Source organism: Styela clava, chromosome 13 (assembly GCF_964204865.1).
Source record: "Styela clava chromosome 13, kaStyClav1.hap1.2, whole genome shotgun sequence".
In the NCBI taxonomy this organism is placed as follows: Eukaryota; Metazoa; Chordata; class Ascidiacea; order Stolidobranchia; family Styelidae; genus Styela; species Styela clava.
In genome coordinates this window covers 17,596,802-17,610,807 of record NC_135262.1, presented here as the reverse complement: position 1 = coordinate 17,610,807, position 14,006 = coordinate 17,596,802, and the positions used below count along the sequence as shown (strand labels likewise).

The window sequence follows — 14,006 nt, the reverse complement described above, 5'->3', positions numbered from 1 at the left end:
TATGAGATTCAAATTTACTCAGTAAGAGATCGAAATTTATTCAATGAACGTTAGAAATATAACCATATATCTAAAAATGAAACCAAGTATATATACCAGATTAAAAGGAGCCTTTAGTATTTTAAAATATTAAGGCATAGGGATGCACACTAGGTTCCTCGATTTCGATTTGTTTATTTTATACTTTTTATACTTCCGCGCTAATAATTTTTGCAATATTCCCCCATTTTACTGCTGGATGCACGTACTGACTCATCTGACAGTTTGTTTTCAATTTTTAATTAAATGTAATTCATTTATGAAATATAATCATAAAAATCAACCATAAAATTAACAAACGGTACACGCAGTAGGATACAATATTCATTTCTCCTTATAATTTTGACCATTTCAACAGTATTTAGAGCTTGCTTTTTCCCAGTGACCATCATCATATTTGTGTCGATCATATTGGATACGCTTGATGCAAAATCCAGATTACAACGTCACTGAACTCGATACTGTCCTTTCAAAAATGATAAGTTACATAATGAACGACATGATCCCCACTCGAAAAACTAACTTCATGGAAAACTAGAAATGAAGGTGGAAAACGACAAATAGCATTGCAAGTATGTTCGTGTATTTAATATATCAGTACTTGAACCTTTTACTTCGTGGTTATCTATTGGTTGCATGGTTTATCATTAGGATCAAATCATCTCCCCATATTAGATAGATTTCGCTATCAAAGTTTTTTTCCCGTTTTTTTATTTTTGAAAGTTTGTTCAATGAGCTATCAAAATCTTAAGGAATTTTTCCGGTTCAGAAGGATTCCTTGTTTCAGATGACTTCTCGCTTAATGCATCTACATAAAAATGTCGGCGTCAAACTCACAAATATTGATTTTCCTCTGTAATTATTTATCTAATTTATTTTTCTAATGAGATTTTACGATGATGAAGCGATATACACAGGTAAATTGGTTGTGTCAGTTTTTAGTCTCGGCTGATTCATACGTGTCCATGTTCTCTTCAAGCATTGATCCCGTTTCAATGTTCAGCTTTGTATCTTCGTCGGCAGAGATCCGACTCAAAATACTAAACTTACAAAAAATATCCTGAAATAGTTAATAATTAGAAACCGATTCCATCTTATTAATATTATTTAAATTTTTTTTCTTTAAACGCACCGAAAACCACGGTATAATGATGAACATAAATTTCATTTGAATGTCGAAGCAGTTATCTATTTCTAATTACTCGAGTGAATAGTGGAGGTTGTAGAAAGTGCGTTATTATGTTTGTATTTACTGAATTTAGTTCAAATCTTAAATAAAATAATGATATAAAGCGTAATTTTCAGCTTTCCAGTAGCTACAAAGAATAATTAGTCTATTTTGCTATTACCATTAATTAGAAAGCTTGCCTTTTCAAATGTAAGACAACTGTTGATATTGGAAAGACCTAATTAAAATAATGTGATAATATAAATAACAAATTGAACCGTTCTCCGATGAATCTCGAAGCTAGCGTCATGTTGCTTCTATAAAATTCTTCCGCTTCATCCATACTTGTTTTAAAATCGGCATTTCTTGTTTCAGGCAACATTAAAGATAAAACACCAGCTAGGACAGAAAGACTTCCGAATATCGTCTAGAATATATATAGACAAATTTTATTTGTCTAATAGATTCGTTATTCGCTATATTTGTCATTTTGAAGGATAGTTTGGATCGCTAGTTAGTAGTATATAGGGTGTCCATAAGGTACAAAAATTTTTCATATGGCAAAGGAAATTTATGGATAGGCCTATCATATATTGTTTTGGCCCTCACTGGTGTATTAAATAAGTTGAAAATATATAAGGGATTACTAATTTAAAAAAAAAAACCTTGTTAAGATATATTGAGAACTGACTTTATAACAAAATTGAAACTAGAAAGGGACTATACTACACCTATCACCCGGTATATACATGTTACTTACTTGCGTAAGCCAAGGTACAGAACGTTGCAATTCCAAAGTCCATGGCATTATGATTGATCCAATTCTGGCTGCTGTTGAACCCATTCCCATCCCCGTTCCCCTGAAAAAAAGATTCAGTTTTTCAATCAGGAACTTGTTTGAACTAATTGTAATCTCATCTACGTATATTACCTGGCGATTGTTGGATAAATTTCTGCGGTGTATTGGTAAATTATTGCAAAAGCCAGAGTTGCAAAAAATTTACCCAAAATGCCGATCCACCGACTAATTTGCAAAAGAACTGAAAACAGATAACATTCTCAGTCAATTTTATACAGAATATCTAAATTGCTGCAAAAACTGAGTCCTCGTTTATCTACAGCACATGTATGAAATTATTCTGGTGCCTGGACGAATTCCGACAAATCGTAACACCATTTATCCCATATTCCTCAAGGACAGTCGCGATCCCTCAAATAAAATTAATCCCTCAAATGATAATAATTAAGGCTAGCAACATTTATTAATGCTATTAATGGAAAAAAACACAAAACAATTTATTTCAATATCTTACCACACAAGGAAAACATTGGACATTGGAAGATGTACGTACCGTTCTATACATTACAAAACAGAACATGTTGAGCGAATTTAACCTTTCATTTAATAAATAACAAACGACTACAAACGTATTAAAGTGCGAGGATACCTGAATTTCCATTCGCAGCAAGTGTAAATATCATTGTTCCCAGACAGCATAAACCCGCTAGAGTGTAACTAGCACAAGTTGATCGTCTTAATCCAAAGTAGTGAATAGGAGGTATGTATAGAAAATATGCGAGAAGTTCAAAAATTCCGTTCAACACCCGATTTATGTAAGGATCTCCTAAAATAAATACTTTCAATATTATATTTGTTACAAAATTTTAGTGTTTCAATGAGAAACTACAGAATTTATTGGACACGGAGTGGACCTCTGGATCGTTTTAGTTAAATGTTGTTGTTGTTCTTGCTGGACACGGACAAGACCTACGACTAGTTTTGTTATTATGTTTGTTGTTCTTATTCTCCCTATCGATATGAAAAAATCGTCATTTTTCTTCAATTACTGGATCAATTGCTTTGAAATTTTCAGTGGTAATAGATAGCTAATTGATTGATGAATGATTTACGCCAAAAGGCTATTACTTTATTTATTTCAAATATTTTTGTGAGCTCTATGCGATTCGTTCTTCGTGTGCTATAACCTCATTAAAATGTGCGCACCTTGTGGCGGTTCGGCGAACGCATATCAGCGGGTCTCGTGCTTAGCGAACGTCGGCGAATCTCGTGTCTAGCGGAAGTGGAAAGTTTCTTATGGGAACGGTAGACTGCGGTTCCCCTGACCTGGTAATATACGAGAGACTCTGATCAGTTGGTATTTCAATTCACGTTTACACCAAATCATAAAGAATAGATCGACACTGGACATGTGAAGGCTAGGACTGTCATTGCACCGTTGCCGGTACCCTGATACAGATACTGGTAAGTTACCGCATATGGTTTTCGGGGAATTGATAATAAAATATTTCTTTTCGCTCTCCGTGTCCACTTATTCGAGCATAGTTCTTTTGATATGCTGTGTTATGCAAAATAGTTTTACCCGTTATCAACAGATTCTAATGTTTTTTAAAGTTTCACAAAAATGTATTTCAGCAATATTTATTTGACATGCTTTAGTAAATTTGTCTAATTAACAATCAAAGGCAGTTTCATGCCAAACAAACCTGCTAATTTCCCAACGTTTAGTACGAGGCCATAAAACACCATGCTCGCTACAAACCATAGATAGATCACAATCAAAGATACAACACGCATGAACGGGCGTCTATAAAAATCGGTGAGGACGATTTTCTTTAACACAGATTCAGACTGAAAATATTAAATAATGAATATTTGTTTTTAAGAAGAAGAAAAAACCAATCAATGAAATGAAGAGAAGGATATTACGCCAAGAAGTTCCTTTTCAGTTCTAACAAGACAATTCCAATCTTCTTTGTTAAGGGATGTATTTTTGCTTTTTGCAAATCTATCTAACACTTCTTTTGCTTCGTTTTCTTTTCCGTGTGTAAGAAGCCATCTAAATAACACTTGAATTAAAAATTAATTATCAAATACCGGTATATACCTTTTCCAATTATTTTTTTATATTTTTCACAATTTAAAAAGCCTCACCTCGGAGTTCGTGGCATGAAGAAAAATATTATAATGTATGGAGCAGAAAACAGTGATATCATAATGCCAAGGTATCTCCAGTCCTGTACTAGATAGGCGAAGCATGGAAGGATAACATGGGCAGTTGCAGTTACGAGTTGGGTGAACCCGCCAACAACCTTTCTTGACTTCTTACCGGCTATTTCGTTGGCTAAATGAAAAATGAAGAATTACTCATAGTACCATTGCTTGGTTTTCAACATAAAAAAGTTCTGTGACGCAGAAATCTATGCATCAAATAAAAGGAAACAGGTAATGCATGCCAGACCTCATACGGGTGTTTAAAGTAAAGCTATATTTCATCGTGGACAAATATTTCGGAGGTATGAAACAAAATATACATCAATCATATTTTGTTTATTTTTATTAACCTATTACCGGGATTGCGCGCAGCCTTGCAATTCCCCTGAATCCCACTACTGGATATAACGCTGTTAATATAAATAAGTGAACCTAATTTTCACAGGCGAGATGCATATTATTGATATTGAATATTAAGTACAGAAGTCAGGCTAACTAACTTTTGATTCATAAATTTGATATTGTTACAAATATGAGATTAATCTAAAATCGGTTTGCACTTGGTGCGATTAAAATGAGCTATAAAATTACAAGTATCTCTTACCATATGTGAAATATGCTACAAAACAGGGGATTCCACACATAGCGACGGCGACACGAAGAAAAATGTACATCTCATAAGATGACGCATAAGAACCTGCTATTCCTGTCGCAATGTATAATATAGCGGCTATAAGTATCGTGAGTTTTCTTCCAAACCTGCTAACATTATCACGTATTGTATATCACTAAATTTAAAACGTAGGGTGACCTCACAATCATAATTTTATATAAACGTATAGCCACCTATATGAAAGAACTTAAAGAATTGAGGAATTATTCAGATTACCTGCAAATGTGTGTGAAATCATGACCCAACTAGTACAGATCCGAAGTAATAAAAAAGGAAATCAATTAAAGCTAGTCGTTCTAAACTCCTAATGCATCAAACTAACCAGTCCATCATCGGTCCAATAATAAGAGATCCGAGAAAAACACCAGCAAAATATAGAGAATTAGCAAGAGCGTCAAGGTTTGTTCGATCACACACGAGATCCCACTGCAATTGAAATGATAATTTGACATTTTATAAGTCGACCTTTTTCACTGAACAAGATTTATAAATTGTCAGCTTGGGTGAAATTGTCAGCTTGGATTACTGCTGACATATTGCCAATGATTGCGCAAAACTTTCCAATCGTGGTTTATATGTTGCGGGCAACCAGGCGATAGATCTAGCATAGTGCTTCACAATCTCTTTAGTGCAGGGGTTCTCAACCTGAGGTTCGCTAACCCACAGAGGTTCAGGAGCAGATTTCCAGGGGTACTTGGATGGCAGTCGAGTTTTCGAGTGTTGCTTTTTATATCCTTTAACCGAGAAAAACTAAGCGACTACCAGAGAAAAATGCGTGCCAATTGAAACTCAACATAGATTTTCCTTGTTTCTGCGATGCTGTGATTGTGACGCAACAATGTGAAATGTACGGCCCTGCAGCCAAACTGTGAATTCTCAAAAAACAATGTGCCACAAACATTGCAGAAAGTGATATGCTTATCATCGAAACTTCAGCGGGGACAAGAATTCATTAGTTAGGCGTAGGACAAGGGCAATAACACCAATACGAAAATTTAATATAGTTACAGCAGTTGGTCAATAAATTGTCGCTGCAGAAAATTGTCAGTCAATATATCTCCGTCTGATTACTGGGGGTTCGCGTTGATTGTTTCGTGACTCGGGGGTACTTAAAAGAAAAAAGGTCGAGAACCCCCGCTTTAGTGGATCGGAAGCCCAATGATGCATACGAAAGGAAAGGCTTGATGAACCGACGTGCGAAAGTTTAATTGGCTTTCATTTTCTGAATTGTATACAAATATATAATTATATATATATATATACAGTAAAAGCAAACCAAACACTGGCAAAACAAGAATCCTTGAAGTGTACCAAGTTTAATAATAGTGGAGCACCTAATAGGTGTTTGATTATATTTAAACAATATGCATTATAGATTATCGGATTTGAGTGGAAACTTTCGAACTGTACTGGCGGAGCCCTAGTGTAACATGGAAATCCGGTTGATACCACTGATCTAGCTGCATAGTGGTTCCCAACCGCCGGTCTGCGACCGCGAAACTTTTTTGCCGGTCCGCGAGAAATCTTGTTGTTTTTATGCCGTCTCAATCGCTTTATCGAAGACGAGGTTGCGTTGGTTTATTACGCAATTTCTCTTCCGCCGTAATATTGCGACCTCTTGGCGGAGTTTTTCGCGACATCTTGGCGCCGAGTAATTACACACTGGTAATATACGTGGAATAAAACTTGGGTCATACGAATATAAAATCGATTAATTCGCGGATGATATGACTTTCGCAGTGAAAGATCAAAAATCTATCGGGAAGATATTCAAGGAACTCCATAAATTTAAACAGGCATCAGGACAAAGTATTAATAAGGACAAAACCGAAATTCTATGTATAACCGAAAACGCCCTAAACTCAATCTCCAGATCTCCATATCAGAAGTTCATAAAACCAGATGTCAAATTACTCGGAATCCACTTCGGAAATAAACCCCTGGACAAAATGTGGGACGAAATTATAAGCCTATTGACCAGAACTCTGAACTCGATAAAACCAAGGTGCCTGGTACGGAAAACATACCATCATAAACTCCCTAATAATGTCAATAATAACGTAACAATCGCGAATCAAACCCATTTCCTCAAATTCGATAAAAAAGATTGAAAGCCTATTGTTCAAATTCTTGTGGTATCCTGAAAAAATTGAAGCCATCGGGAGACGAACGTTACAAAAGACCTGGAACGAAGGGGGTATGAATATGATCGACCCAGGCGCAAAAATAAAAGCATGCAAAGTAGAAATAGTGAAGCCTTTGGTACTTGGTAACATCCCAACCCAATTCTGGCACTTTGAGACTACTCATTGGGAACAAGAATTAAAACTATTAACCCTAATCTATATTGCAACTCCATGCCACACAGTAACACCATTCCTAAAGATTGGATCCATATACTCAACATTTTCAATGATATCAAATTCACCAAAGATAAGTGGGAAACCGCACGTCACAAGGACATATACACGGAACTTAAAGAGTCATATTGATTAACATCAAGACCACAACTGGGAGGATTTTCATCTGCGGACAAGAAGCTTTCAAACAACTTCTCCCAACTCCGAGAGAGTGACTTCTTACCGAATTATCAAGGAAGGTTATCTTTTCGGAGACAAAAAGAGAAACATGGGAGTAAGATTCAATCAATCGGGACAACTTAAGATTTTAAACTGCAAATTTTGCCGAACACCATATAACAGTGCAAAACATTTGTTTCTACACTGTGGCAAAATTGCAGAATACACCTCGGATATGAGTGACGCTCTCAATGACATATGCAGCAATAGTTTTACAATATCCAGGAAAGAAATAATGGAAAATAGCTATAAAGGCCCTCAACAACTATTAATTCTGAAAGGATTCACCATCATGAAAAGTGTCATAATGAGAAAATAAATCAGATTGGACATCGATGACAGGTATTCAAATAACAATGATAACAATATTGTGGAACTAACCTTGAAAAATCTGACTGAATTTCTCATCCAACTGGAAAATAAATATGAAAACCTGAACATATTTGGAATCACCGAAAACTGGAAATATATTCTAAACGGGTATTTATCAAACTTTTAGTAACATTTTCTTCCAACTTAAGTTATACTACTGTCAACCCCAACCACCATAAATGGTAGCTCGACATGAACGACAAAACCCTCAGAACACCACATTTTTATAAACCCGATAATACCATCTAATACAGCGGAAGTGATGAATCGGAAGCTTCACGGTGAATGTCACGCTGTGTGCGTGGTACACGTTTTCACAGTGTGTACGGAAGCCGGGTCGGCGGGACGCCGAGGTGTCTGAAGTCGTGCTGTGCCCTGCATGGTATAGACCGAAGTCCCGGAAAAAGCTTGTGCTGTGATATACAGCATGTACCAAACCCCGGGGTGGAAGTCTGTGATATGACTGCTGCTCACGCAGTGATATGCTTATGAAGCGTTATACCGATAAGACTCGGATATGACGTGTCTTTTAGACACTGATCCGAAACTGGAAAATTCTGATCCGCAAACAAAAAAAAACGAAAAAATAAATAATTACACTTTCCGCTTTTTCGGCTCCGAGTCATCGCGAATGCGCTCCATCAAATCTCGCAAGACTCGGAAACTTAAAAATCGGCACGCATGCTTTTTCTGTTCTACATGCTTTTCCTGAGTAATATGACAATCCATATAAAACGTTATGCGTATTTCTTTGTTTAAACCAGAAAACACCCAAGAACAGTATAATATTCCAGTGAAATATGACCTTGTTGCGACCCTGCAGGTGGTCATGAGACGCGCAAAAAAGCATGGGCCGCTGATATCTTTTCCGCACAGTTGGATTTTAAGCCTGGTGCCAAGTTACCGACAATTTTGCTATTGTAATGTAAATTTATTTCGTTTGAGGCGCTGATCAACTGCAGAGGGTTTAATATGATAAACCCGACTAAAGCTTGATTAAAAATGTGATTATACTTCTCAGTCCAGATCTAAAAACGAATCACTGTCACAACTTTGGATCTCTTGATAACGAATACCCATCGCTAAGAAATCGAGCAAAATCAAACTGTTGTCCGTATTTTTGACCAGTTACTTATGCGTTATGCTCAAAAACATTTTCATTACTAGCTTTAATTAAAACGAAGCAAAGAAATCAGCTGCACGCCGCTGCATAGCTACGTGCTGCAGAAACTTCGTTGAGGCCCCGTTTGCAATCCTATATTGAAACGAAACCGCAGCAAAATCGCTAGATTTATTTGTGTTAATACACGATTTGGCATGTACATGTTGTTTATGTGAGATGTTTTATGTGTACCTTTCTTACACATAATGGGTGCCCAGCACTGAATTTCATTACGCAAATATATGGTATTATTTTATGTTTCTCACCCATTTCAATTTTGGCCGGCACATTATTTGATGGTTTTTCTTCGTATGTGGTGTTTTTAAGTGCGCCTTTTTGTCTACAAGCATATTGAGTGCCTGAAATTGCCTAATATTACGCAATTCTCTGTTCCGATCATTTCAATTTTTTGCCGGCCCGCGAGTACATTTAATTTAATTTTACCTGTCCGACAGGGTAGAAAGGTTGCAAACCACTGATCTAGCATATAAGCACAGGCTACATTTTAACATACACTCTCGACCATAAAAATGACTACAATGTGCCAGGATATGTGTGAAATTCAAAAATTCCACAAAACAACAGGGACAAGGGCGTCAACATACATGGTCATGAAACCCACGCACATGAAAACAAGGGTGACCGTACATTTGAACCCATGTACATTTGAACCCATGGGTATATCCACGGGTTCAATCTATATGCGGGTGCTAAAACCCATGGGTTAGGGTTAGTGTGGGTTTAACTATCCGTGAAACAAAAAAAATTCCATAGGTGCAATAGCATACAGGTGCAATTGTCATGGGTTCAAATGTACGTGGGTTCAAATGTAATGGAACCGAAAACAAGAATTATAAGTGATCCATGTGAAAATAAAAAAAAAGGCAAGATGGATGAAAACCATTATCTTATATTAAAAAGTAAATCATAATATCAATGGTAATTTACAATATTGAACATGTATTCATTATGCTGAGAAATATCCTTGTAATCATTACAAAGTTTGGACAATGTTGTTTATATATTCTCAATTTATATTTAAATTCTTTGCTTCGTGATGGGCTATCGCATTAACTAATACTTGAATTAATGGTATTTTCTACCAGATTGTGGCAAAGAAAACTTGCCTCAGATACCGTCGTACTCTTGAAATGAGTTTTATCGTAAACATATCCGTTGTCACATTTTATTTTTTCTACTTTTGTTTGGTTTGTAACACAAGATAAGTCTCCATGTTCATCACATACAGATAAATTATAGTTGTATCTATGACAAGAATCTCCAGGCTGCAAAACAACATAATTGAGATTATCTTATTTATCCAATACTCGATGAATTGCAAGCTCGAAATACTTAAAATTTATACTTTCTATCAATATTTTACTCTCATAATCATAAACAGAATATTTTTTCCTTAGAATAGAGTATCGTGACATTTTTATATATATATACATATCAGTATTCTTTGTATGCTTTTGTTATAATCAAAGAATAAAACAATATACACATTCGAGATTCGTTTCGACTCGACAAAATAGTTTATTTCAAATAACTCAGGATTCAGTTTTGCAGCTCCATATATAGTAATATATATATATATATAATATATATATATAATAATTTCTTAATGTTCGTTTTAAATAAGCTAGAGCACATTTTAGGTTTTTGATGGAATCCAAATGTGGTGATTTATTTAAAGAAGTTCCAGAGCCGTCTTCATTGTTCCGATGTGATATATATACTAACCGGTATAAATAGTGAAGAAATGCTATGTTCCGTGGTATTTGAATGTAGAAGCGTAAGATTGTCGATTTGTGGTATTGCACATCTGAAAAAATTCGCAGAAGGCCAGTGTACAGTACTTACTTTGACTAGAAGTAGTGTTTGTTCACACATTGTTGGAATTAATAACACAGGAAAATGCACATCAAGCTGCGATTTTAGCAAGTTCATTTCTACAGAAACTAATGTACTCTTGATATAAACGAAAACTTACGCAATCTATAAAATTTTGAGGTCCGACTTCTAGCTCTAATATTCTCCAAAATTATTGGTTGCGCCAACTCACCTGTGATCTGGAACGGCACTGAAAAAAATTGCTGATTGGGACATCGATGAAGTTCCAAAGACAGCTGTTGCTGTCATCACGATGACAAATATTTGATAACGACTGATGCCACCGAATTTCTCCTCGATATCGTCCAATTTCATTTTATATATTTCTGAAGGTTTATTATGCTAACCCTATAATAGTATAACGGGAACGTTCGTATCAATGATTAATGCAAAATTCAACTAATTCGCATTTGTTTCTTTAGACTTCCATTTTCATATAGGCAAAATTATTTGCAGCAACTAAGGCATTAACGCATGGCCAAGATTTTATCAATCTTGTTTAAAAAAGGGCGGGTGCAAGATTGATATCCATGCTCGAGAGTTCACTCGGCGCGGTATTTTGTCGCGTTAAGCTCGTTATTTGATCCCCTTGGATTTTAGGCTTTTGCCACGTTGACTGCTAAGTTGTTGGTACAGGATTTATGCCGTAAGAAGATCGGCTGGGACGATGCTATTTGTGAACGTGATGCAAATAGCTGGGCCAACCAAATTCAACTAATGGAAAACCTGAAAATTTGTCGCAGTCTTAGACCGCTTGACTTTGGACGCGCCAGTCGAAGTAACGTACATATTTTTGCAGGCGCATCGAATAACGGATACAGCGCCGTTGCATATCTGCGTCTCGAGTGACGACCAATTCAGAGTTCATTGCACTTTTCTGATGGGCAAATCTAGATTAGCTTAAATTGAACCCGTATCAGTGCCTCGTTTGGAGTTAACTGCGGCGGTCTTAGCCGTGAGATTGGGAGCAATAATTAGAAAAGAGCTAGACCTTTTACTGAAACAGAACTTCTTTTGGGCGAATTCGACTGCCATACTACAGAGTACTCGTAACTCTTCGAAACGGTTACAACGTTTGTTGCTAACCGACTAACTACGATCGAGCAGAATTGTGATGTTTCAAATTGGCGCCACGTTCCAACTAAATTAAATCCAGCCGATGATGGTTCAAGAGGAGTTTCTGTACATTACACTTAATTATCAGTAACGAGGTTAAATGATGTTCATTTGGCAGTATGGTGGGATGTTTAAATTCATATGGTATTGGCGCATTGTCCAAACGACCTCCCACACGCATTACGCCGAAGCTGTCCATAACGGGAGAAAGTTCACGAAGTGCGCGGGAGCTGTTAGACTTGTTCCAAATCACCTTCCCGCAACTCCCATTGTAATTCCAAAACCTTCGGAAACATCTGCCACTGCACGTATTTCACAAGTTGCGCCTCCGAAAACCTGAGCTCGCTTAACGTCAAGAGATAAGTAAACAGTCAAACAATACGGCCAAATATCCGCGGCTCTTACACGACGAATAAGTGATGCGAAAATGACGGAGAGGGAAACGCTGAACCCGACAACGGAAAAAATTACTAATTTACGCTACAAGCAAAAGGAAAAAGGGGTAATAATGGGTCTACAATGATTGGTTATACAAGGTAACGCACGATGCACTGCGTACAGAGGCAAAATGTACGACAAATTTGTAAACAACGTACGTTTACAATCGTAACACCAAGTGTGTAGCTTTCTACTTAACACCAGTATTATGATAGTACATAAACTCCAGTTCTGTCGGTTTGGAAAGATGTTCGATATTTTTTGTTCTATTTTCTTTCAAACGAATAACCGCCTTTTCGTATTTGGATGAAACCTATACATTGTCAAAAAAAGATAACCCGAAAAGACTCGCAGTAGCCCATACTGATGACGTCATCACCATTTTATATCACTCGCAGTAAGGTACAGGAAACTGTAATTTCCGCTAACATAATGTTACACGGTACATCTGCTAACGTCTGCAACTGTATGTTGTGATTGGATCGCGCACTATACATAACGCACCTCCATCGAATTTAGGTCTATTAATATAACAAATGTTAATGTGTCAATTTTGGTACTCAGAAATGATAATTCGCTTTGCCAGACTCTTTCTATTGAGAATATTCAAAACGGTTGACTAAAATATAAATGAAATAATTAGCAACAAATAAATGATCAAGGAAAAATCATATATATAATAGAGAACTAATCCCTATACACAAACTCGATATAACAGCATATTGCCAAAACGGCAGATATAAAACCAAGGAATAACAGTAGCTATAAATATAGTACAATAGGAGCTGTAGACATGCAAATATCATAATGTTATATCGAACAATTCGAAATACAATAAAAAAGATGCTACAAACGAGACTACTGAATTAATTCAAACCACAACGTCATAAATAAGCATTGCAATCCCAAACTGAAAAAAAATAATTTCTTGCAATCCTGAACATTTTACTGAGTTTAACCGGACGCTAGTATACTCATTACGAAAAATGGTGACACAAAAGAAAAAAGACAACAGTAATGATAACGACAAGATAGCTATATTTATCACGATGACGATATTCAATCGAACGAGCCCGAACTAAACTAAAACTTAGGACCACGAGGACTACCGACATATTGCACAACTTCTTTACATCAGTAGCAATATCAAGCATAATCAAGTGACGCTGATTATTTGGTTTCTGCGAGACTAACTACTTATCCTTCTTCTATGCTTTTGTGCCGGTGGATCCGTATGCATATATTGCAAGGATGCTGTAGCAAGAGTAGAGATAACAATCCTATGTGATTTAAGAGTCTTGCTGCACACTAACACACATATATTTCTGTAACGTTTCGTCTGACCAAGGTCAGACTTCTTCAGACATACATAGTATGAACTTGGTCAAACGAAACGTTACAGAAATATATTTGTGATAGTGTGCAGCAAGACTCTCAAATCACTTAGGATAATCAAGTGATTCTGCGAATACATGAATTTTTTATTGTGAATTGGGCGATATCATAAGATTTTTAAGTCTTATATATAATTTCTAAATTTACAGCACAAT

The 14,006-nt window shown here is 36.2% G+C and overlaps 1 protein-coding gene across 4 annotated transcripts; it reads right to left on the bottom strand.

Moving 5' to 3' along the window:
• Window positions 1–125: 125 nt before the first annotated feature.
• LOC120332695 (organic cation transporter protein-like) lies at window positions 126–11,297 on the bottom strand. Of its 4 annotated transcripts, none has more exons than XM_078119379.1 (13): window positions 11,075–11,297; window positions 10,753–10,834; window positions 10,134–10,292; window positions 5,216–5,319; window positions 4,825–4,982; window positions 4,161–4,350; window positions 3,936–4,065; window positions 3,713–3,857; window positions 2,656–2,832; window positions 2,139–2,247; window positions 1,968–2,067; window positions 1,486–1,634; window positions 126–1,099 (listed from the first exon to the last, which is right to left on the bottom strand). In XM_078119379.1, exons 1-13 carry the CDS (start codon window positions 11,215–11,217, stop codon window positions 1,072–1,074), a joined length of 1,674 nt encoding a protein of 557 aa, XP_077975505.1. In that variant the 5' UTR covers window positions 11,218–11,297; the 3' UTR covers window positions 126–1,071. The 4 variants fall into 4 exon arrangements, with proteins under 4 accessions (XP_077975505.1, XP_077975506.1, XP_077975503.1 ...); XM_078119380.1 differs by having other exon boundaries at window positions 128–1,084; XM_078119377.1 differs by having other exon boundaries at window positions 151–1,079.
• Window positions 11,298–14,006: the final 2,709 nt, after the last annotated feature.